The sequence below is a fragment of the Martes martes genome (genome assembly GCF_963455335.1).
Source record: "Martes martes genome assembly, chromosome: 5".
NCBI classification, from domain to species: Eukaryota; Metazoa; Chordata; class Mammalia; order Carnivora; family Mustelidae; genus Martes; species Martes martes.
The window spans coordinates 140,604,414-140,630,201 of NC_137892.1; the positions used below are offsets into that span (position 1 = coordinate 140,604,414).

A 25,788-nucleotide genomic window follows, 5' to 3' on the forward strand; every position below is an offset into this window, starting at 1 on the left:
TCTGACACATTAAAAAATATTCTTTAAAATATGTTAGAAATTTTCTGCTGAACTCTGGTCACCTTCAAAGGCCCAGGTTCCCTCCCCCCCCCCCCCCCCCCCCGGTGCATGGTGGGTGCCAAATCCCTTCCAGGCTCCTCTCCTGGGCTACACTCTGGCAAAGACTTTCTCTGTAGGCACTGTATGTTCTAGTAATGACATTAGAAACAAAGGGGCTAAATGTAATGTGGCATCCTGGAGGAGAAAAAGGATGTTAGTGAAATTTATTTGGTGAAATCAGAATGAAGTCTGTAGTTTAGTTCATCGTGTTCTGCCAGTGTTAATTCCTTTTGCCAACTGAACCATGATTACGTCAGATGTTCACATCCGGAGGCGCTGGGTGAGGGGTTCGTCACAGGAGCTCCCTGCGTTCTCTCTGCAACTTCCCATAAACCTAAAGCTAGTTCGTAATTCTTTTTAAAACGTTTATTTGAATAAAAGGGGAAAGGCAGGTACTTACTTGACCGACCAGCCTTTTCCAGAAGGCAGATCCCGGGTGGTTTCACCCACATGATGGGCTGCACTGGGTGTCCCAGGCTCACTGGCTTTAGGGCTGCTTCCTCCAGGACAGGCCCCGTCCCCCCGCTTCATGGGGCACGAAAGGGCGGTGGACCCACTGAGGCCTCCAGCGGGAGAGCCAAGCGACCTCCTGGGGACGATTTCCAGCTCGGTTTTGAAGAGCCCGGCGGCGGGCCCTGCTGGGAAATCCTCGCTGCAGAGCTTGTCCAGGTCCGGCATGCTCAGGGCACGCAGCTCCTGGAGCTTGGAGCGGGACAGAGGCGACAGCTGGGTGTGGCGCACTGAGGACTTGTTCCTCTTGCTGGGAGAGGCTGGAGTCACATTGGGGGTGGGAATTCCAGAAGGACCGAGTGATTTCTTTAGGTCCGGGTCGGGGCCCTTGTTCCCAGCCTCTGCTGGGTTCTGCCGGGAGACCGTCAACGTCGTGCTGGATGGGGACTTGCTCATTTGGGGGATGAGGGTGCTGGCTTCACTTTGGCTTTCGCTGCAGGAACTCAGGCTGCGTCTCAGTGACCTTGCTGTCACGTCAACAGGGTGGCTGAGGCCCCCCGAAACAATGCTGCCAGATGACCGTCTTCCGATGGGAGGCTTGGAGCTTACTGACAAAAAGGGGGACGCCCCAGACTTGGCCACCAGCCGGTCCGAATTGGCCAGGTTCTCAAAAGACTTGATCCTCTGTTTCACAGAGAAAAATGAGGTAGATTCATAGTTCTGCTCAGGATAGTAATGTCTTCTGGTGACTTTGATTTTGTCTGTGACTAGACAGCTCCTTTCCTGCACTGAAAGGACATCCCCTTCATCTGTGGTCGGAAGGTTCCTCGATGTCTCCAGAAGGGGCTTTACACTATATACACCCTGTCCGTTAGCCAGGCCAAGGACACTGCCTCTGGATGCCTTGGCCTCAGGGAGGCCCCCACTTGTTGCAAGGATCTGGCTGTCCCGATGTGAGCGACCTGGGCTGGGCAGGCCATGCCCCTCCCGGCCAAAATGGCTTGAAAACTGGGCGGGCATGGAGTAGGTCCTGGTCGCCGGCCTTGGTGTGAAGTACGGATGGTCATCTAGTGCTGGGCCCCCTGCTGCGCCATTCCTGGGCATCCCTAGGGAGCCTGACGCCTGGCTCGCCTTCGCCTGGGAGGAATCTGCCTTTTTCGCAGGGAGTTGTGGGGAGGAGGAGGAAGAGGCCAGTTTTGCCACGCCGAAAGGTCGCTGGCTTTCCTGCTCCAACTGGGAGGCACGAGATGGGAGCGATGATGGCTGATGTGGGGACGGCTCCAGGTACTGGTGACAGGGTCTGATTTCACTCTTGTCCTGACAGTTGCTCTGGGCCCAGAACCCTCCTAGTCTGTCACCCTCAGCGGGCTTGTCACTGCAGCCATTCTTTGGCATTCTCTCGCAAGAGATTTCAACTATTTTCAGCTGGTTGGTTCTTTCTAGGGGATCGCCGGCAACTATTTTGCTTCCTCTGTTGCAAGTCATCGCTGGTTGGGCTGCCTGTGGTGTTGGATCCGTCTGGCTGGACCCGCGCCTTGCGCTCGGCCCTGGAGGTGGGACGTCCTGCCCGCGGGCGGCTGGGGACGCGCTGCTCCCCGAGGCCGCAGGGGATGCCCTGCTCTCCGGGCTGCACCGCGGAGACCCGGGGGTGGCTGCGTAAGGGCCGTCGGGCTCCGGGTGGAAAGCCGCCTGCGATCTACGGCATGCCCCTTGCTCAGGAAGGGTCCTGGGGGAGGTGTGGGGTGAAATGGAGGCTGGGATGCTCGTCTCGGACGCGGGGGGCTTCGGCGACCCCGAGGCAGCAGGCGGCCTGCTCTCCAGCACGCACTGTGGGGGCCTGGGGGCTGCTGTGGCGTTCTTCTCCGGCTCCTCGAGCTCGGCGGTGTGGAACCGGGGGGCTGCTCCCTTGGGAAGCGCTCTGTGGGAGGTCTGGGGTGAAATGAGGGGTTTCCTGGGGTCCATCCCACCAGACTTGGCTGCAGGAGCAGCAGAGGCCTCTGAAGTGACCTTGCTTTTGCTTTTGATGCTCAGTCTCTTTAGCTTAGGGCCGGACTTGGGTTTCTGACCGTTATTTAACAGTGTTTCCACGGAACCTTTTTTAGGTGGGTCTTTATTTTCCAGGCTCACTTTCATCTGTGGGGGGCTCTGAAGCCCAGCAACCCCCTTTCTGTGGCTGCAACTTGACCCCTGACTTTTGGAGTCAGGACTCCTGGCGGGCACCACGGGCTGCTCCTTTTCTGTTTTGCCCTGCGTGGCCGTGCCGTGGTTATTTTTGTTTATTTCTTTAAACCAGGCCATGATGGGCCTCCGGGAGATCATTTTTGGTTTCTGGAGCGGGTCATCCACGTCCTGACTTTCGGAGATGTGCAGATTCGTCAAAACGGATTCTCCATTCTTAGGGACATCCGCGCTGAAGGGGGACGGATTTTCAGTGGCATTGACATTTGTGTCTTGTTTTTTATTTGGGGTTTTGTCAGCGAGCAGGTCATGTTCTAGACCGTTTACCACATTCACACTGCGGAGAGTGACCGGAAGGCTGTGGAAATGACTGGCGGCCTTAGGGGGGCGGCCGCTCTCCACAGCGGAGCCCGCGCGGGGGGCTTGCGGGGTTTCTTCTTCACACGAGGGCCTGGGGTTCTGTGACAGCCTTCGGTCTGCGTGAAGTTCATGCTCCCGAGAGCTTGTATCCAAGAGAGAAAACGGCTGGGAAGAGTCCGGAATTGAAGGGCAGGAGGTGCTTGGGACAAAGGACGCTCTCTCGCGCGGGTTTCCCACCACCTGACTGAGCGCGCTGTGCTTCAGCGGCAGCACTCTGGCCGGCACCGGGCAGGGTGCAGGCTGGGCGGGGGCGGGAGCAGCAGTTGAGGGGGGATTGGGGGAACCATCTGGAGAACAAATCTCGATTTGCTCCTCCTCAGACTCCGTAGTGTTTTCCTTGTGAGAAGACCCGCGAGAACGAGGAGGGGACCAGTTGTCCCCGGTGGAAGCTCGTGGGGCTTCGCTGAGCGATTCCGGGTCAGAAGACGAGTCCTCTGCGTCACCATACATGGATGAGAGGGATGGCTCTGTGCTGTCGCCCAGGCCTGACAGGGACATGCTGTCTTCGTGAAAACTGCTGAAATTTCTAGAGTAGTTGCTCAGGAAATTTTTGTTCACAGTAAAATGTTTGTCAGGATTAATGGAATCCAAAACCGAAGGCTGGGAGGCCCAGTGTGGGTGAGGGGGCTGGCCAGCAGCTGCCCAGGTCCTCCTCGGGGTGGGGGTCTGGCTCCCCAGGACTGGCTCGGCAGGGCGGGAACCCTCGCTTCCAGCTCCTGCTGGAGGCTGGCCCTGAGAATGTCCCTCTTGAGTCAGCTGGTCCCCTCTGTGAGGTGACCGAAGTCTTGGTTCTGACGCATCCAGCTCCTTGATGAGTTTGTCGATGTCGGTCACCGGACTGCCCCCACGTTCCCTGGGGCAGCAGTGGCCCGAGACACTGCCACACACCCCGTCAGCCTTGTCAGCAGGGGACGGCAGGGTGGGGCTGGCCTGCGGGGCCCTCTCAGACCCAGAGTCTGTTCCCTTGAGCAGAGCAGAGCCCCGGGAGTTTTCAGGTACTAGGACTGCTGTTGTCTGTGGAGCCTTGCTGTGGTTACCGGGAACTCGCGGTCTCTCCTCCTGGGACGTGAGGTCTCGAGACAGGGCGGTACCAGCTGGAGATGCTCGCTCTGCCTCAGGTCCTCCCCCGTGGGCAGCTGCCTTCCTGGGCGAGCTGGCTTCTGGGGCTGCTGGAGTGTTGCTGAAGTCATGCCGAGCCGCTGCCGTCTTCCTGGGGGATGAGCTGCGCTCCGGGCCGAGTCCCACTTGACATCTGTTCTCAGACTCAGGAACCCTGGGTGCCACTGGCTCTCTGGGGTCCTCAGGCCGCCTGGTTTGCCCTGTGTCCACGGAGGTCTCGCTGGGGTCAGGATGAGCTGCCCCCTTCTGCCCTGGGGTAGGGACGAGGTCTGGGGGGCCATCCAGTCCTGGGGTGAGAATATAAATGAAAGGTGGGGTGAGAATATAAACAAAAGGGGGGGTGATAGGGGAGAGACAGGGAAAATGTGAGAAAATAGAAAAACTGTTAATTAAAAAAAAAGGGAAACTTAATCTGTTTTTTTTTCCCAGAAAGACCTTCCACAACCTAAATGTAGCCTTCCTGTCGTTCTGTTCTTGCCTCTAAAATTACAGAGCACTCACATCTAACAAATACCACCCTGCTCTCGATGCTCTGAAACCCCTCAGACTGGCTGGCAGGATAAATCTGTTTCTGCCCCTTTCTCCCTTGGTTATTTTCAAGGATGGGGACATGAGAAATCCTTCACTGGGTCTCCTGACACCATCCGCTCTGATGGCAAAAGCCTCAGGAGTCAGGTTCTTTCATCCCTTCACTTTGTGGTTCATTCTGCGGAGGTCTGGGGTCTCTGGGTTAGCGCTCGTCTTGGGTTTGGCTTCAGGGTGTGGCTCGTGAGCCGTGCAGTGTCGCAGTCGGGCGCTGACCTTTGGGGACTTACGGCTCAGTGCAGGAGAGGAGAGAGGAAGCTGATTTGGGAAGACACAGGGGAGCTGCAGAAGGACGCAAGCTGGCCCCGCACCTGAGCCGCGTCTTGAGTGTGTTCAGAGGCCCGGGAGGACTGCGAGGCCACGTGACCTGGGAAGCGGGGACAGAAGGGGTGGAGACCTGATGGGGGTTCCGGGGGAAGAGGTGGCCACACGGTGATGAGGAGGAAGATGAAGAAAATGGATGAGAACAGGGAAGAAAGAGCATGTGATGGGAGGGGTGCAGGGAAAGGTGTCGATGCCAGGGACGGCAGGACATGGTCATTCCAGGAGGTGGGTCCCGGAGAGCCTCTGTCCTGGGGGTACCTCCTTGTAGGGCTCTGCACACCCTCAGGCTAATCTGTGCGCCTCTGGCCCATGGCATCAGATAATCAGGGGAAACTGGCATAAAAGAGAACAGCAGATTTGCTATTTTCTTAGGAACCAGGGGTTATAGTGACACAGTCACAATGAAAGCACCTGGTTTGAGAAGTCTGTCTACCCAAATGTTACACTCCTTCCTCATCTCCCACGCAAATCATCTTAATTGCATATGCCTTTCCCCTCCTGAAGTCTCTGTGTCAACAATGAAGGACTAATTATTAGCACTGTGCTACGAGTTTCTCATGCATTTAGTTCTTCTCCCAACAGCATGACGTGAGTCTGGTCTCCCTCTGCTTTGGAACGGTAGGGAACTGAGGCACAGCGTGGCTTAACAACGGGTGCAGGACCGCAGAGTGTACAGCCAGGGGTCACCTGGGAAGTCAGCCCCATAGTCCACTCCATTCTCTAAACCCTGACTGCATGACCTCTGTCATGTACCTGGCCACAGCAAGGTCGGCCCATCAAGACCTCCGCGGAGACTGTATGTAACTTCCCCAGGCCCGCACGAAAGGCGAGGGACATGCCAAGACTTGACTCTGTGGGCTCCTGTCCTTCTCTGCTCAACCTTTTGAATTCCCTTCAGAATGACTTTCCTGCTTCTGCTGGTGCCAACTATGGGGAACAGTCACGACGAGACAAAAGGAGGGGATGTGAAGGTTATTCTCTAGCTTCAGATCCACTTGCTGAGCAAACCCTAAATTTTTATTAACAATTTGACTTTATTGCAAAGTGTGTAACTGAAAAGCATTTTTGAGGGAGGTTAAGTGACACAGAGGCAGTTCTCGATGTCACCCCCTCCCCCAATCTCATAATGGGAAGGATGATGACTCAATTATGGCACAGGATGGGGAAGAGGGCCCGGCAGCCTTTGCAAATGATGTTGCAGGTGCGGAAGGCCGCGGCAGACGTGGGTGCAGTTTCCTAGCTAGAGTCAGTCACAGAGGTGCTGAGGCGGACGCATTAGTGCCCAGGACGGCCGGCCGGGGCCAGCACCAGTCATGCAGGCCAAAAGTATCTTACTGACCTCAACGTGCTGCTCAAACATTATATTCTACGGATGCAGGAGGTAAAAAATATTTCTGCATGCATTTGATTTCACGTGAGCTGAGTACTGAAATTCTGAAGGGCAGGAACTCCTCTATGTCATCTCACGTCTCATTCGTGAAGGCACCCATCACAAAATAGTAAGGAGTGTCAAGTGGCTGGAAATGGACTACTCTGATGTGGAATTAAAACTATGAGTTCAGGCATGATGATCTAGTAAATATCACTTGTAAATATCACTTGTAGCTTGTAAATATCACTAATCTGTGGAAGAGGTTTTTTTTCCCCTCTCAAATTTCTCCACGTGTAACATTTTTATTAGGGTAAGGTCTGCTCTCCCATCTTGAAGCTTAACAAGCAATGAAATAATCTTACCTGTCCTGGGTTGTTGACCCTGTTCTGGTGCAGCTTCGAGCAGGTTCTCTGGGCAGCGGCCAGCATCTGGGTGGGGCGGGGCAGCGGCAGGCTCCCAGTTGGCAGGGACATGCCCATCGCCCATGGTCAGCTTCCCCAGAGATTCCTGGCACAATAACAACCACAAGTCACTGTTGACAGCTCTCAGGTTTTCTGTGCCCTAAGACATCACACATGAAAACTCTGCTTTAGGAAATTTTAGAGAGCCCTGGACTAGGAGCCACAGGATCCAGATTCTGGGGGTAAGGCCACTAGAAATTGCACGGTCTTGTCACTCTGCCTAAGCCTTGGTTTTCTCAACTTTGAAATGAGGGTGATCAGGGAAATGCAAATTAGAATCACGTGCAGAATCACCCACAAGGGTGGCTGTGACCCAAAACGGAAATAACAGGTGTTGGCAGGGATGGAGAGGAATGGGAACTGCGCGCATTGCTGGCAGGAATGGGAAATGGTGCAGCCACTAGGGAAAACAGTATGGATGTTCCTCAAAAAAATAAAAATAGAAATACCATACGATCCAGATATCACATTTCTGGGTATAGACCCAGAAGAATCGAAAGCAGGTTCTCGAAGAGATATGCGTACTCCCGTGTTGATGGCAGTGCTGTCTGTAATAGCTAAAATGTGGAAGCAGTTCAGGTATCCATTGAGAGATGAATGGATAAGCAAAATATGGAACAGACCTACGACGGAATATTACTCAGCCTTAGAAAGGAAGGAAGTTCTGACACGTGCTACAGTTGGGTTGAGCCTGGAGGACATTATGGGAAGTGAAGTAAGCCAGTCACAGAAAGACACAGACTGTCTGATTCCATTTAGATGAGGTACTGGAAGTTGCTGACATCAGAGAGACAGTGGACTGGTGGTTTCTGGGGGCTGGTGGGAGGGGATGGAGAGTTAATGTAGGATGGGCACAGAGTTTTCTGGAGACAGCAGTGATATTGTACATTATGAATGTTTGCCACTGAACTGCATACTTTTGTTATGTATATTTTACCACAGTCAAAAAACGGGACAAAATGGGGATAAGACTTGCCCTGTCTACATGAAAAAGTGCTCAACATCACTCGGCATCAGGGAAATACAAATCAAAACCACAATGAGATACCACCTCACACCAGTCAGAATGGGTAAAACAAGCCAGATAATGACAGATGTCGGCAAGGATGTGGAGAAAGGGGAACCCTCCTACACTGTTGGTGGGAATGCAAGCTGGTGCAGCCACTCTGGAAAACAGTAAGGAGGTTTCTCAAAAAGTTGAAAATAGAGCTACCCTATGACCGAGCAATTGCACTACTGGGTATTTACCCTAAAGATACAAATGTAGTGATCTGAAGGGGCATGTGGACCCAAATATTCATAGCAGCAATGTCCATAATTGCTAAACTATGGAAAGAGGCTAGATGTCCATCAACAGATGAATGGATAAAGAAGATGTGGTATATTATATACATATACATATACAATGGAATACTATGCAGCCATCAAAAATGAAATCTTGCCCTTTGCAATGATGTGGATGGAACTAGAGGGTATTATGCTAAATGAAATAAGTCAATCAGAGAAAGACAATTATCATATGATGTCTCTGATATGAGGAATTTGGGAGGCAGAGTGGGGGGCAGGGAGGGAAAAAATGAAACAAGATAGGTTTGGGAAGGAGATAAACCATAAAAGACTCTTAATCTCAAGAAACAAACTGAGGGTTGCTAGGGGTGGTGGGGAGGGATAGGGTGGTTGGGTTATGGACAGTGGGGAGGGTTTATGCTACGGTGAGTACTGTGAATTGTGTAAGACTGATGATTCACAGACCTGTATCCCTGAAGCAAATAATACATTATATGTTTAAAGAAAAAAAAAAAAAGACTTGCCCTAACTCATAGCGTTTTATTTTTTTTAACCTTTTTTATTTTTATTTTTTTGAGAAAGAAAGCGCACACACAGTAGGCGGGGGGTGGGGGGTGGCGGAGACAGAGAATCTTAAGCAGGCTCCACGAGCAGCACAGGGCCTGACCCGGGGTTTGATCCCATGACCCTGAGATCATGACCTGAGCCAAAATCAAGAGTCGGACACTTAACCAACTAGGCCACCCAGGCACCCCTCACAGAGTTTTAAATAAAAGAGGATTAAATGAGCTATTATAGAAACCACATGCAGCCCACAAAAGGCTTTCTAGATGTAAGATATTATTGTCTTTATACTCGCATAATGATATCCAAGACTGTAAGATCAGCTCCTCAGTTTGGCACTTAGGGTTAGGACTTATCTGGATAAACGAAATTCATTTCATTTTTAATATTCAAAATTTAATATTCAAAATTTAACCTTAGCCAAGTGTCAATTACTTTATCTTCCTTTCTTCTATCTAAAACCTACTATAAAAAAGGAAAAGTCACTACAAAGTTATATCAGCTTTATTTAAAATTCACCCTCTGAGTTAAGTAGTCAGAAAGTGGCCCAAAGGTGGCAGCAGAGGAGAGAGCTGAACTGTATTTTAAAATGCTTAATCTTGTTAATATGACGTTGGTCTCAATTTTAAAAAGTATTAAATAAAAATAGTAGAAGACAACCAAGAAGAGTTAAACTTTTGTGCAAAAGTGTTAAATGCATCTCAAAATTCTTATTGGGAATACTCATTCACAATGACAAAAGCTCTATATTAAGTTATCATGAATAAAACCCCTGGTTTATATAGATACCCAAAGCTGGCTGAGGATACTTTTTGAAAGAAGGGCCTAACCTATTAACTTAACATTGCATTTTAAAGATTTATTTATTTATTTATTTATTTGACAGATCACAAGTAGGCAGAGAGGCAGGCAGAGAGAGAGGGAAGCAGGCTCCTTGCCGAGCAGAGAGCCCGATGCGGGGCTCGATCCCAGGTCTCTGGGATCATGACCTGAGCCGAAGGCAGAGGCTTTAACCCACTGAGCCACCCAGGCGCCCCTGAACATTGCATTTTAAAACACATATGGTAGGGGGGGGCCTGGGTGGCTCAGTTGGTTAACCTCTGCCTTCAGCTCAGGTCATGATCCCAGGGTTCTGGGATTGAGCCCCACATCAGGCTCCCTGCTCAGCAGGAAACCTGCTTCTGCCTCTGCCCCTCCCCCTGCTTGTGCTTTCCCTCTCTCTCAAATAAATAAACAAAATCTTAAAAAAAAAAAAAAGAACATATGCTAGTTGGAACCAATAACATTTTTTAGGAGGATGAAGAAAGATGGATGTTTCTATTTTTTCTATACAGTTAGCAAAAATCCCTTCTGCCTAATACAGTTTTTATGACTTCATATTTTCTGGGTCTGTTTACATGTATGTTTGTATAAACCACTTGAACATGCATCTTTATAAACACGGCCTTACAATCACCTCAGAGAGAAACTATTTATGTTGAGATCGTAAACAACATTCGTTTCTCTTACACTCTCCTTGCTTAAGTGGAAGTTTACTGATTACAAATGAGCAATTTGACAATTCTACGTCGTTGTAGCATATGTGCAATAAAACTGTAACATAAATAATATTGACTTGCATCTAAAGTGGTGCGTTATAAGTTTCTCTTTTTAAGATTTTATATTTAAGTAATCTCTACACCCAATATGGGGCTCACACTTAAAACCCTGAGATCGAGAGTCACACGCTCCCGACTGAGCCAGCCATGCAGCCCAGCGTGTGATCAGTTTCTAGCGTGCCCATTATTTCATGTGATTCTCACAACGAGGGTATGAGTAGCTCTCATTCCACATAATCACCAAAGTCTGGAAGAGATAAGGGTCGCTCAGAACCTCATCAACTGGAGGGAAGCACTGTTAAGCCATGTTTGATGGTCAGCCCAGCTCTGGGAGATGATCTGGGTCCATAACTTGCCTCTGTGGTCCCCCACCTTCCAGCGGAGTAGACCGGGTGCTCTTTGCCAGTCTCCCGCCACCCTTCCCTCATCCACCATGGCCCCGTGTCCAGGCAAAAGAGTGATTTCATTGTCCGGCAGGCTGATCGATAACCCGATTCCTGGGCATGGGCCCCCACCTGCCTGCTGATAAACAGACAGGCTCCCGAGCAGCCCGTGGATGGCCACGAATGACCGCTGGAAGAGAAGCCGCCAACCGCTGGCCCCCTTCCAGAGGGGTTACGCTCTCACACACCCCATCCTCACTCACATGGTAGTGACTCAGGTCCCAAGTTATGAAGAGGAGATCAGTTACCTTTTCCGCAGTTCCCCCTGGATGAAAACCAGTCCTGGTCTCTTTGTTGGAAGTGGCCTGGACACAGGGGTCGTCGGCTCCAGCAGTCAGGTGCACTGTCTCCAAGATGCTGGGCCTGGCGTCAGCCTCGGGCCTTTTGTGATGTGGGCTGACTCTGGCCACTGGTTTGTGCCTGGACCCCAAGCTGTCATTCTTCTGCTGGGCGGACCTGGGGGGATCTGTGTTCCCCAGACTCTGGGTGCCTGTGTCAGCTTTGTACTCCAATTTGGGGGAACTCTTCGATCCAGAAAGCTCCTTCCTTCCTGAGCAGCCAGGGCCACCCCTGGGGGCTTCCGCAGAGGCCAGCAGCTTGGCTGCTCGGGAAGGAGTGTCCCCCAGGCCCCCTGGGACACTCTCCTCTAAGTCCAGTGAGCTGCCAAGGAGAGGCACCGAGGAGGCCTTGCTGACCACGGTTTTCTGGGGCTGTTCCCCCCGGCTCTTGATACCCATGACCTTGGAAGAGGTCATCAGGATGTGCCTCGAGTCGTCCTCTGTCAGAGGTCTGCTGGGACCAGGAAGGGTCCCCGGGAGGGAAATGCAGTCCCCTTCACCGCCAAACTCTTCCTCATCGCTAGCATCGTCTGTGTCATAGCAGCCCACCCTCCTCTGGCGGAGCAGCGGGTTCCGGGGGGGCTGCGGGCTTCCAGGAAGACTGGCTTGTCTGGCAACGGTCACCTGCTTGTGGAAGAGCCCAGAGGACCGCTGGCTTCCTAGCGTCACAAGGCTGTTGGCTCGGGGTTTTCCTGGCTCCTTGTGAGCTGGTGGGGATGGGGAAAGAAACAGCCAAATGAATAGGGTTTCCCATCTGGCCTCGTTTTATAAATCCCCCCTCATTACACAGGAGCATTCCCACCTCAAAACTGCCGGCCATTCAGCCTCTGGCCACTGACCACCCAGATTCAAGGATATGGCCTCCTGGGATTTACACCCAGTGGACAGCCGGCTTCTCTCTCTCCTTTTCCTAATGGCTTCCCTTTTTGTTTGCTTAGTTTTATTTTATTTATTTTCTTAACCTCAACCTCTGGATTGTATGCTGCCTAGAGACAGAGATGTTTAATTCAACGCCCAGGATACCTAACACACTGCTGGGGTTCAAACCAGATGCTATTGCTGGGAAGTCCTCTTTGGGACGATGCCCTGAGACCAGCCAGCCCCACACCTCTGCACCTTCTGATCACACAAGGCCCTTCTTTCATTTGCAGAGACGCTGGGGGCGGGGGGGGGGGGGCGGCACACAGAAGCTCCTAGAGCATGGTACAGGGAAGCCTGAGATTATTATCAATGTAAGTTCCAAGCCGGGACAGGGAAAGCCTGTGCTGCTCAGCAAACCCTCTAGAGCTTGCTAAATGTATGGCGAATTACATATGCTTCCACCGTGTGACAGAAATGCTTCTATCAGGGTGCCTGGGTGGCTCAGTGGGTTAAAGCCTCTGCCTTCGGCTCAGGTCATGATCCTAGGGTCATCGGGCTCTCTGCTCGGCAGGGAGCCTGCTTTCCTTCCTCTCTCTCTGCCTGCCTCTCTGCCTACTTGCGATCTCTGTCTGTCAAATAAATAAACAAAATCTTAAAAAAAAAAAAAAAAGAAATGCCTCTATCAGAGACAGGAGTAAGCTTGTCAGCTGTTCCAAATGAGAGCCAGAGTGGTCAAGTCTGCCTATCCTAAGACAGGGATGTTCTGGTGCAGACAGTAGAAACAAACAAACAAACAAAGAAAAGAAAAAAGAAAAAAAAAAAAAAAGCGAACCACACCAGCATAAGCCGGAGGAATCAGTACGGGTTCGCATCAGATCATTCTCTCATATTATAGTGAGAGTGTGATCAAGGAGATTTAGAAACAAACAACTGTTTGATAACATCGATCTCTTACAAGTTCTGAATCTTTCACTCAACTGCCTTCTTAAAACAATTCAGTTTGGGCCTGGTGTGGGAAGGGACCTGGGATTTGGCTAGGAATCCCTAAAACAGAGGGCTGTTAGGTGGTCACACTGATTTCATGCCATAAATGTCAAGATGATGCTGTGTAACTAGGATCTGAACACTGACCAGGTGAGCCACCTCCAACACTCGGGTACAGAACGTGTGCCCGGACCTCCGACCCAGAACCAAGGGGCCAATCAGCGGGGCGGACGGGGGCTGCATTTTCCAAAAATAAATTCAGAATTTAGTCAGGGTAAAAAGTCAGTTTCTAGGCGACCAAAGCCATGGTTTCCAGGTCCCCGTTCTATGTCCCCAGGACATTATACTGTCCTGCTACATAAACCAATGGGACCTGAGTCAGAGAATAGCATTGTTTACTGGAGGTGCTGGCTGAGGGGCCACCGTCCTCGGAGGTGCTGCCGCCGCTGCCCGGAGGGTCCTCATCCTCAGAAGCAGCCACCACGAAGTCTGACAGGGAGCCTGGGACACCGTGGGCAAAGTATGGGGAGGCTTCGGCTTCAGAAGTCAGGGTGTCCTGTTGGAGGAGACGGAGCGGGATGAGGAGGAAGGCGCGCCAGAAGGCGGTTATCTATAACAGTAATTCCCGGCTTTCCAAGAACACTCTGTTCTCATCCATGGCCGTCTGCAGCAGTGGTGAGAGTGGACACCCACTCCCGTGGACCCTAGGACGGCTAAATTAAACAACTAATGAAAAAGGCAACAGTTGCTGCCAGACAATGTTTTAAGAGATTTTTTTTGGCCAAATGTTTAGCGATGACCAGAAAAGCCACAGAAGCAATATATCAACCAACCCAGGAAAAACACTGGGGGAAGAGATAGGAAAATGGGACGCCATTCCAAGCCACTGGTTCAGCCTAGTGATGGAACAGAAAAGAGGGGAGTCTGAGTCCTGTGCTCTGATCCACTGGGACTGAGGCATCGCCAGCTGGGAAAGATTCCAGTCTCCTTAAAGTCACAGGTCTCCCTGAAAACCAACTGGGGACCCCTCTATTGTGGAGCGGTTTGAAAACCGCTTCTTAAACTGCAGCTCAGTTCTTTTATTGTTGCTCTATTCTTTCCTTAGTTGAGTATTTAATAAAAGAAACACCCATTTTTGTATCTTCTCAAATTAGTGTTGTTGCCGTCATCTGTGAAGTAGCCAAAATGACTCCTGGACAAAGGCATGGGCTGGGCCCTCAGGGCTGACTTATGGGCTCCAGGAATTGGTTCATGAGCCAGTGGAGTGAGGCAGCAGTGTGCCTTGACTCACCTTTTTTGCAAGAGAGGGGCTCTTCAAGGGGGTACCTGTTGGAGAGAAAATTCACCAGAACGTCAAAACAGCAAAGCTCACATCCTTACAAATATTTTACATTCTTATCCACAAAAGAAGGAGCCAAACACATTAACCCTCCTTTGCTTTTCTGACACTGATGGGCCAGGTGCATACGTATAGGCAGCTGTGTACTTGACCTGGGTACCCGATCCCTACTCCATCCCACCTCCCATTTGCAGCTCCTGCTTCAAGCCCTGACTTGGATGCTACCAGCTCCATGATGATCCCAGTCAGAAGCAACTTCTGAATCTTAAAAGTCTTTTGTATTGCCATTTCCATACACACAGTATAATTTAATTATAAGTGGATGCCCCTCATCTCCCTTCCTCAACTATGTAATGCTGAGACCTTCACTGATCTGACCCCACAGTGCTCAGCACTGCACCTGGATCTAGGAAGTATTCAGTGCTATCTGTTGAGTGGACTGAAGGATCAATGAACAAAGAAACAACACTCAGGAAGGAACTCGGAGGAGGGCTGAATACCTATTTTGGTTTTCAGTAGAAGGATGAAAAGATTTGGCATCGAAACTTTAAATTATGTGCCATGAGCAAAAAGATCTTGTGCATGAATTTCACAGCTTAATAAAATCTTTCATGACTGATGGCAGGGGTATGCCAAGGTTATGAGGGGATAGCTCGCAGGCAGGTCAGGAGAAGGAGCTGGCCAAATAAAGAGCCCATTATGGCTGTGGCCACTCTAAATATATTAATTACAGATGCAAATAATCAGGGTATTACCTGGCTGCCAAAAAATCCTATGCCTTCCTTTTCCTCGGACAACCAGTAACTCATATCTCAGTTCCGTTTTCTCCTGACATCAATCTTGACATCGGCAATATCTTGAGTTGAGACATGTTTGCAGAGTCCCTTTGGATTTCCATTCTACCAGAAACATTACTTTTAAAACTTGACGCAATGTTTCCCATTTGAAATTCATAGGAAATTCTTACTATCTCAATCCTTCTCTGCCTGAACTTTTCCACTTAAGAAGGCGGAAATCATGATTTGGGGAGCTTCTATGATTACCCTTCCTAAGTTGAAACCTAAAAAAATATCTACTTATTATTGAAGGAAGGTTGCCTTACTGGGTGGAAATCTTTAGTTCACATAAAGAAACCCCAGGCTTTGGGATAGAGAACACTCTGTGTCTACCAAACAACCGATATTTTGGTATTACTTTTCCTCCTCGGCTATTTCAGATGAATTACCCATAAACACGTGAAATGCTGTTAACTCACTTTTGCAAATTATCTCATAGTGTAAGAAGCGTGCATGATTAGAACTTTAATAAAGCACATTAAGCAACAGCAGAAATCAAAAACAGCAGCTGGGAGAAAGCACACAGGATCTGGTTGACAATGCCTTCTGGCAAACCCGATGATGACAAAGAATCCAGTAACCCGGCATGGGGCAGGGCCCCCGGGGGAGCTTCCCGAGAAGCTCCGCTGAACACTGAATGAAGACGTGCTATTATAGTACCTGAGCCAGGAGAGGAGCTGGCCTCCTTGCTCTCCTGATAAGTGCTGCGTGCGATCACTGCATCCATTTCCTGCTCGGAAATCTGATTTTCAGCAGAAAGCACAAATTAGATGGTTTTATTTATTTATTTCCCCCCAATAAAAGTAGCTAGGACCTGAGTCAGAGGCTGAGTGCAGGTAAGGAGGGAAACCACACAGCCCATGATTATGCCCACCCTCGGAAGCAATGACTCAGGGCACATAAGGACACCGGGTTAGCCAATCGCTTCCAACGGTGTGTTTGGAACAAGGTCTTCGGCTGCTTCCCAGCGTCGTTAACGCTCAGGTGCCACAGTTACCAACCACAGGCCAAAACCTGCCTTTCTCTGGAACTTTCACTTCTAATTCTTTTTTTCCCTAGATTTTATTTAAACAATCGCCAACCTACCTAAAGCTTGTAAGAGTAGCGCAAAAAGAGGGTACTCTTCGTGGTTGTTGGTTTTAAACATTCTGCCACATTTACACTCACGCTCTTTTTTAAGATTGACTTGAGATATATATATATATCTCTATATATCTCTCTATATATTTATATATCTATATCTATGTATTTATATCTATAAATTTATATATATATAAAAATTTATTTATATATATATAAAATTTATTTATTTGACAGAGAGAGAAAGAGGGAGGGAGAGAGAAGGCACAGGAGGGGAGGGAGAAGCAGAGGAAGAGGGAGGGATAATCTGAGCACAGAGCCCGATGCAGGGCTCGATCTCATGACCGCAGGATTATGACCTGAGCTGAAACCAGGCGTCGGAGGCTTAACCAACACACACACTGCTCACTTTTTACCAAACCATCTGGACGTTAGCTGCAGACATCAGGAACCTTCACCCAGAAATATTTTAGCATGTGTCTCCTCAAAACAAGAACATTCTCTTCAATAACCCTGGCACTATTGCCATTCTAGGAAATGTAACACTGATACAAATGACCATCTAGTTTACATTTCTTATTCCAATTTAGCCAACTGTCCTAACACTATCCTTCAGAAATGTCTGTAGATGGAAGTAGTTCCTAGGAAGTTTGATGCCAGCTTGCAACGAGACAGGTTTTTCCTCCAGAATGCTTCTCAACACTCAGTTTTTCACCAACAGTGTGTTGCTGAGCAAAAAGTGTCCCCTGAACTGAGCGGTGTACATCGTGATGTAACTGATTTGCATTCTGGTACAAGCTTGTTATCTCATGGATCTTAGTAGACCGTCACCAGCCAACACCCTTGCATAGTAATGCTTCAGAGAAATTTCATTTTTGGCAATCTGGAATTCAATTCAGGGTTTAGTTGCCATGTCTTTTTAGACTCCTTTAATCCAGAACATTGCTGAGCCTTTCTTTGTCACAATGCTGATATTTTGGAAGAAACCCAGGCCAATCAAACCCTCAGTTAGGATTTGTGTGATAGCTTCTTCATGCTGAGATTTAGATGATGCACTGTTTTTTTGGGCAGAAAAACTACAAAAACTGTTTCCTTCTCAGGTTTCAGAGAGGCATTTGGGATCAATGACTCATGTTTCATGACTGGTGATAACTTGGACCACTCGGTTAGGATGGAGTTCACCAGATCTCCCCACTGGGGTTTTTTTGGTTTTTTTTTTTTTTTGTCATCAATGAGTGATCTGTGAGGAGACAGCTTGCGACAACATCCATATCCTGCTCCCAGTATGTTTTTACTCAATGGTTTTAACACTATTGATCATTTTTACTTGGATCAATTTTTACAGTGAACTTTTCAAAATAGTCATTTTCTAGATTTTTTTTTCTATATTTACTGTTATCATGGTAGAGTCATGGATTTTCCCCCCATCAATTGTTACCCATAACTGTCCTTATTCATAGAAAAGATTTTTAAAAAGCCCAAGGTATGCTGAATTATGAGATATTTTAAAAGACAATTACCTAACTTGCATAGAATTTCTTTTTTTTAAAGGTAAGAATACTGTAAATTTAGAATGGTAATTTTGGGTGGTAAAATAACATTTAGCATAAATAACATTTGGATAAGCATAGCAATTTGTCTTAGTAAGTACATAAAGCTATGTAGGATTCCCCATTACATTTTAACCTAACAGATAAACCATAATCACATCATGTTTATGTAATACTTTCTAGTGGACCTCACAGGAAATAATAATAACACACACACATACATGCACACAGGGATATACACTTGAAAACACACACACACACACACACACACACACACACACACTTCATAAAGCAAAGAGCAATTTTGTATAAATGAGTCAGGGAAAAATATCAGCTTAGACAGTGGGTGCTACTTTTGCTTGACATTAATCTTTCAATATTTGCAACTGTTTTTCTGAGTGGGGAAAAAAATGGTAGGGGTTTGAAACAAGTGAAAGACTTCCTGGGTAATTCTATTCATGCTGAGAGCCCCAGTACCCGTTAAAAATGGATCCCCCTGACCACCTTCTGGCAAGTCCAAGATCTTAGCTTGTCTAGACCTGGAGGGTTTGAATATCCCAGTTGGGCAGCCACTGCTCCAGTCATTATGAGAAACAGAAGAAAAGCAAATCCTTGTGGTATTTCTGTTGGAACAACATGAAAACTAAGGAAGCACATACATTCAGAACCAAAATGTACTACTGGCATGAAATGCCGGGGTGAGTGGAATAAAAATACATTAAACATAAAGTGGAATCTTGACCAAAAGGAAAATACAGGGTGGTGTTACAACTAAGAACACCATGTTTACCTACGAAGAAATGTGAGATCCAGTCAAACAAATACTGAAATCTGGTTTTGCGGGATGTATCTCTAGCGCCGTCATGATGACCATTTTACTGTGGCTAGAAGCATGAATCAACCTGGATTCAACAGGCTCACAGACCACCAGTCCATCAGGATTATTATGCTTTGCACTGAAATGCCATTTTGATGTTTGATTATATTGGCAAATCAGGCAGATGCTTTTGGGCTGAGAAGAAGCAGACCTCCACACAAATCGTGACCTGTGCTACATTGGAATGGATTCTGAAGTCAGACATGCCTTGAAGCTAGTGACTGCAAACCGTGAGAACTTAATTTTTTATGATGTTGCTGAGGGATGTGCTAGGTCAGCCCCAGCTTATTGGGCTGCTTTGGAAGGGGGAAGGGGGGAGGCCATGCAAGTGATGGAATCCAAGAAAGGACCCTGGAGGAAGGAGCCAAGACCACTTGAGCTGTGAGTATGAGGCAGAATCCTATTAAAAATGACCCAAAGAGAGCCATGGGGGCAGGTGGGAGACAAAGGAGAATAGGTTTTAAGGGAAAGTGTCAAAACTACAAAATAGAAAGGAGGAAAAACATGAAGGGACAAGAGAAAAAATGCAAAAAGGTAGAAGCAGGACTTGATTTTATATTAATGATATTCAAGAAGTTTTTCTTTAAGACATATATGAGAATGCACGTAGGCAAGAGAAAACGATCAGGGAAACAAACAGTAGTGGAGTTGACTTTGAATCAGTCTAATGGTTGACCAAGCACTGTGGAGAGCCAGTGCAATGGACCCCATTGAGACACGAAACATGATGCCATAAAATTTACACACTGAAGAAACCTCACACATGGGAGGACCCACCAGGTCTCTCTGCACAGACATCTCACTTTCAGAATGGCATGCGAGTCCATCGAATGGCCTGGGCCCATTTAGGACATAACAGTACAAATGATACAGAGGAGGTGGTCATAGGACAGGCACGACAATGGCTAATGTCCTTAAGGAGCATTTGAGTTGTTGGAAGAAAAGGTTAAATTTCATAAAAATATACCCGATTGTAATACTAGAGACAAGCTAACTTAAAAAGACTTTTACATCAAGTACTCGAAACAACAAAATAATAGTGCTCAAGGCCAGTAGAGTCCAATTTGCTAAAGGCCTCTGGTTAACCTTAAAAAATTCAAAGCAACTGCTTCAGTATAGAGAAGATACAACCAAGTATCAGCAAAGGCCGAGGAAACAGGGGCGATGATGGTCTGCAAGTTCAACAATGTGATATCGATGCTGAAAAAAAATTAGTGGGCTCTTCAGCCTTAATCACAGAAGTATTCAGCTCAGGTAGAGGATGGCCTGGACAGACCATTTAGTCCAGTGCTCTCAGATTTTCTGGATGCAGAAACCCAAAAAGGTTCAGTATCTCACCAGAGATCAAACCACCAGCTGGGACATGCTAGGAACCCAGCACTCTTATCTTCTACCACATTTTATATTCACCAATAACAATGTCAGAATTTCCTAATAAAATTTCTATGAGTGTGAAGACGAAGAAGTCCAGACCAGTGATTTGTTTCCCATGGGTATCAGTTACCCTGGTCACCGTGTGACCACAAGCCGCTGATGACTGCGCCCAGCTGGGTAAACTGTCTCACCAAAGAGCGTGCGTCATCATACGAGCATGGGTCTCACTGCTGCTGGACAAACAGCCACGCCATCTTCCCCTACTCAGAACAATATGAAATACTTCACCTTTGGGTTAGGGTGCCGGCCGATGACAAGGCGAACAGGTCCTGGGGGGCATTTGCTCAGGATGGTATGGACCTTGCTTAAAGCAGCGTGGCGGACGTTGACCGAGTTCACTTCCAGGATTTGATCGCCGCGGCTAGGGAAGGCAAATGACCAGCACTCTGTGGTAACAGTTTTTTACAAGATCTTACAGGAGAGGTTTATAACATGAAATCTTTTCTGAGTACCTTAAGCAAGCAAATGACATCCTTTTGTCTTTGCACATGGGTAAGAAAGCAACACATTCATAAAGCATGTTGGATATTAAACTGGCAAAGGAGTCATGCATATCTGAGTTAAATAAATTGATAATGGGACAATAACAAGGGTTATCATTTATTGAGCACATGGTGTAGACCAGGTGCCCCTAGGAACAATTTACTTAGCACTACTTGGAACAGGTATTATTATTCAGATGAGGCCCGAGGCTCAGAGAGGTCACCCTGACGTCACACACTGTTAAAGTTAGGTCTGTCTACCTTTTCATCACAAGATAGCCCCTTGACCACCATCATTTTCTTTTTTCCTACCATCTTGAAATGATTATTGTAATATAATTCGAGGAGGAAATATCTGGAGCTCAAAGGTTACCCAAGAGTTTGTAAAAACGTTTTGAATTTGAACAAATGAGAAATTGGGGACAAGATGCCCATTTTGACTTGAAATTATAGGCAGAGAACTCAGTATGAGAGAACAAAGACTCTTTATGTGGGGTTTGAAGAATGTTCATTTGGCAGGCTCCAGACATATGGAACCATTCAAGGAAGAAACATCATCTTGGGATGTCATTAAAGGATTTTTTTTCCTGGGGTTCTAAAAGTATATTTTCTTTAATGTACTTTGGATGATTTGCTAACATTTTTTTTTTTGTATGGAAATTCACTCTGATGATTAACTAAAAACATAATCTATTGACAGGGCCCCAGAATGGCAACCTCAAGGAATGTCATTTTGGACAATTCCTCAACAGCTCAAGGACTTGGAAGCTTACAGGGGAGAAAGGTGATACTGTTTGCACAGGGTGCTTTGTGCAATGTGTGTACTTCTTGTGAAGTTTAGGTGGGCACAGACCCACTGCAATTACTGTAGGACAGAACACCTAGACGTCTCTTGCACAAACAGAACACCCAGGCTACCGATCAACTGGCCGGACTGAGAAATCAGACATGCAGTGATTTCAGACAATAAGCTTCTAGACAACATCATGCAAAAAGAAATGAAACAACAGGAAAGCCTCAAGATGTCATGCTCAATCACAAAGGTCTCCTGTTGAAGGAAGGGCAGGATTTTGGGACTCTTTGTATCTAGTGATCATGAACTGTTAGGAGCAGTTCCCGGCATCAGATGTGAATTTTGCATAAGTGAATATAAACATGAAAGGGAATACTTAGATAATCATAGATATCTGTACAGAGTTGTATTCTGTCAAGTTTCTGAAACTGAGCTTCTGAGTCCAAACAGATCAAAATAGGCAAGCCAAGATCTAGAGTTCTCTGTGTCAACCCAGTTTCATTTAGATTACCTTTTCATCTTTCAGGAAATGCTATTAATTGTAATCTTGGCTGTATTAGTGCCAGTAATACAAAAGTTGAGGATCTCACACAAGGATGTTAAATAGGGCAGGGTACCTCACGTGTACATTAATTCCTTCATTCATTAACACTCGAGAAGCCTGTACGATTGGCTTCACAACGAACCTCAGGTTGCTCTCCATCTTGGCCACGGATCCGGGGGCCAGGCTGTGAATGTAGATCCCCGGAGGGCTGTTGTCCAGAGCCAGGCAGCAGGCACCGATGCCTAACCCAACCCTTGGCTCTGTGAGAGGCATTGGTCACAGAAAACAAGAAAACAAAAACAAACAAAAAAGTATAAGTGATCTGAAGCTGCATTAATATATATTCAGACCAATAACCATTTATTTGTGATCAGACTCAGAATGGAAATCCTGCTTTTCTTTGTCAACATCACCCTAGTCTGTAAATGAAATGAGTCCATGGCAGAACTGGGGGCTAACTATGGGCTGTGTGAATCATTCAGCGGTCCGTTCTCTGCTTTGTCTTAGGAGCCTCCGCAAATCTGTTTTTGGGAATAGGCAGAGTCAAAGTAATACATATATTTTTAAAAGACTTTAAGTAATCTCTACACCCAACATGGGGCTGCAACTCACAATTCTGAGATCAAGAGCCGTGAGTTCCACCGACTGGGCCTGCCAGGGGCCCCCAGTATTTGTTATTCTGGATACACAGCTTTAGGTTTCCTTTCATTTGCCTTTTTTTTTCCCCCCAGCAACTAATCTCCTAGCTATTTAATTGCTTACCATATTTCCATAGTAGGTGTAGAGGAAAAGTAAAGAAAGTTGAAAAGCAGTAAGATTTGGTGAAGACTCACAACTTTTAGTTGTTACCTGTTTTCTTAACTATAATCTTTTGTTCTTTAAAATTTTTTTGAAGATTTTTTATTTAATTGAGAGAGAGAGAGAATGAGCACACGAGTAGGGGGAGGCGCATTGGGAGCGAGAGAAGCAGACTCCTGGCTGAGCAGGGCGCCCCATGCGGAGCTCTATCCCAGGACCCTGGGATCATAACCTGAGCCAAAGGCAGATGCTTAATTGACTGAGCCACCCACGTGCCCCTGTTCTTTAAAATTTTATATTAGCCCCAGAATTAAACCAGTCAGTGATTTTTTTTGTTCTTTTGTTTTGTTTTGTTTTTTTAACACAGGTTTCTGACACACAGTGATTCATCTGGGAAGAGCTTAAAAGACTTTGTGCTAGTGGTAACTTCTTTTCATTTTTTCAGTGAAAGGACCAAAACCTCTACTTTTGATCCCATTGTCCATTTAGAGAATACCATGTGTTGTTGGCAGCAGATTGTTCCAAGAGAACAATTTATAGAAAAAATAGAAAAAGTTAACCCAAGCCCAGATTGCAAATTGTTACTCAAGAGAATATGATGAAAGCGAGGAAGAGCTGGTATCACCTTTGTTCAGTGTTACTTCCATGACGATCCTGTCCTTGGGCCCGGGGGCCTTCCGACCCAGGGACAAAGAGCTGCCTTCCTCGGGGCCTGTGGCTGAGCTGCCCGCGCTGGTGTTGAAGTTCGGGGAGCTGGATCTGCTCATGTGTGTGGGTGTGGAGCAGGGCGTGAGGCTTGGGCTCAGTAACTTTGTGCGTACTGTTAAGACAAACAATCCACTCCGGATTTGCTGGAAAGACAAGAAGAGAGGAGGGCTAAAACATTCAGACTGTTCCGAGATCAAAGGGTAGGGGAAAAAAAATCTCAAACCCAAACCAGAAGGAAATAAAGGACAAAAAATAAAGAAGACAAAGGAGATAAGAATGTTGTTACCTTAAAGGTGTGAATGGCTTCTTGGAACGTCAAGCCCTTTATTGGTATTCCGTTGACATCGAGGATTTCATCCCCTGGTGACCAAACAGGATTCCGTTAACATCGAGCTTCAGAAGAGGACAGCATATGGAACCCCATTTACAATTCTACAAGATGATTTTTATTGTTCCAGTGTGTTTCCATTCGCTTAGCTCCCGGGAACTTCAAAAAATGGGACAGCTAATAATGCATATCCTTTCTCAGTATTTCTGCATCTCCATCTTTAATGAAAACAACCAGGGGAAGTCCCCAGACCTTATTGTTTAGTCATTGCCAAGTTTGATAGTAAGTGTCCCAAGGTTAGAGATCAAAATGCAATAATGAGGCCCAAGTCTTTCCTCAGAGTATCTGTTTAAAAACGTAAGCCAACCGGCAAGAAAGCATGAACATACACAACACGTGAGAAAGCCACTTCTGTATTTGCAGAAGACAAGATTTTTGAGCTTGGACAACCATCCTGGGGTGTGGACAATGGTTTTAATAACAGAGACAAAAAACTTTTGAGATATTATTTAAGAACGGCAGCCCTGCCTCCAGAAATAGTCTGGATGCCAGGGGTTACTGATGCCGTTCCGGGTTCCCAGTCACGGTGCTGGTCAATTACTCCACGCTTCTAAGAGATTATCGTGGGCTAATCCAAACTGCTCTCTCATTCATTCATTCTCTCTCTCTTTCTCCCAAACTATCCTGGATTCCTCCTCATCTTCAAGCCCAGGAAGGTACAGTCAGGTCATTTTTCCAGCTGTTGACAGAGTCTGCTGGGAACAGAAAAGAACTCGGACATCCTGTGGACTTATCAGAGTTTGTTTTTGGTTTGTACTCTGGTAACATGGTCTGTGTTTTGGAATAACAGTTCATCAAAAACACTACGAAGGGGCCCCCAAGAGAAGAACAGATGAACTTTGAACAGCAGTTCAGGACAAAAGAGGGACTTCCCTTACCTATAACAAAGTGTAAATCAGCATCAGAACACACCTTTTCACCTCTCATGGACCGTGGACTCCACTTAAGGAATCCTGTAGGTGAGTTTGAAAATGTAGCAGTAGCCCAGGCATTTGTGTGCCTTCTCTCTAATGCCATTACAGAGGTTGTAAAAGAAGTGAAATAATCTGTTTAAAAATAATCACCTAACTAGGTGAGGTTTTTGGTTTGCTTCCACACGGGAAAAGGATACGATCATTAAAATGATTGCTCATGCTTTTAAAAATCTTTATGCAAGATTTTTAAAAGATCATTCAACACATTGGAAATACATTCCAATGATTTACCTTTATGGTAAATGAACATGTATGAAAAAACAGTATTTAGGAGAATCAAGTGCTATTAACCTTTACTATTGATTTTTCCTCCATTTGTCTCCATTCTACCAGTTACTGTAGGATGAATTTCAATCAAATGAACACATGGCACATCCATTATAAAAATGCTCCGTTAGAATTTTACATTGTTCTGAAACTAGCTACAAATATCACCTGGGAGTTAATCCTTCTTCAAAGAGAAAGAAATAAATATTCTGTCCTCAAAATAAGCCTGGTCACGTCTGAACATTACCATATAGGCTCCTAGGGTAGCTCTGCCTAGAAATTATGGATCAATTACATCCCAATAAAGCTGGGAGGAAAAAACGTACTCATTTAGTATGTTTCTGCAAAATTGCAAAATGGCAGGGACTATGGAGAATATAAAAGGTACACACACGCACGCACACATGCACGCACGCACTCTGGCCCTGAGGCAAAAATGGCCTGTAAGCTCTTAGGAATTTTCAAGGCAAGGAACATGATTAAGAACCAAGGGGACAAGACAGACATTTAAAGACCCAAATAAAAAATATCAAATCATTCCCCACATCATCTCCTTTAATCCCCACAATGACTCCTCGAGATAGGTACTAATATTCCAAAGTTTACAAACTAAGGAAAGTGAAGCTCAGGTTACA

The 25,788-nt window shown here is 46.8% G+C and overlaps 1 protein-coding gene across 1 annotated transcript in view; it reads right to left on the reverse strand.

Moving 5' to 3' along the window:
• PDZD2 (PDZ domain containing 2) overlaps positions 1–25,788 on the reverse strand; it is a gene marked incomplete at its 5' end in the record, with an annotated part of 227,963 nt that overhangs the window by 12,406 nt on the left and 189,769 nt on the right. Inside the window, 10 exons of the mRNA XM_080805056.1 lie at positions 500–4,553; positions 6,910–7,054; positions 11,149–11,945; positions 13,483–13,639; positions 14,375–14,409; positions 15,919–16,000; positions 20,428–20,560; positions 22,161–22,278; positions 23,442–23,667; positions 23,811–23,884. Coding sequence (XP_080661182.1) covers positions 500–4,553; positions 6,910–7,054; positions 11,149–11,945; positions 13,483–13,639; positions 14,375–14,409; positions 15,919–16,000; positions 20,428–20,560; positions 22,161–22,278; positions 23,442–23,667; positions 23,811–23,884 — 5,821 coding nt within the window. The remainder of the gene's footprint in view (positions 1–499; positions 4,554–6,909; positions 7,055–11,148; positions 11,946–13,482; positions 13,640–14,374; positions 14,410–15,918; positions 16,001–20,427; positions 20,561–22,160; positions 22,279–23,441; positions 23,668–23,810; positions 23,885–25,788) is intronic.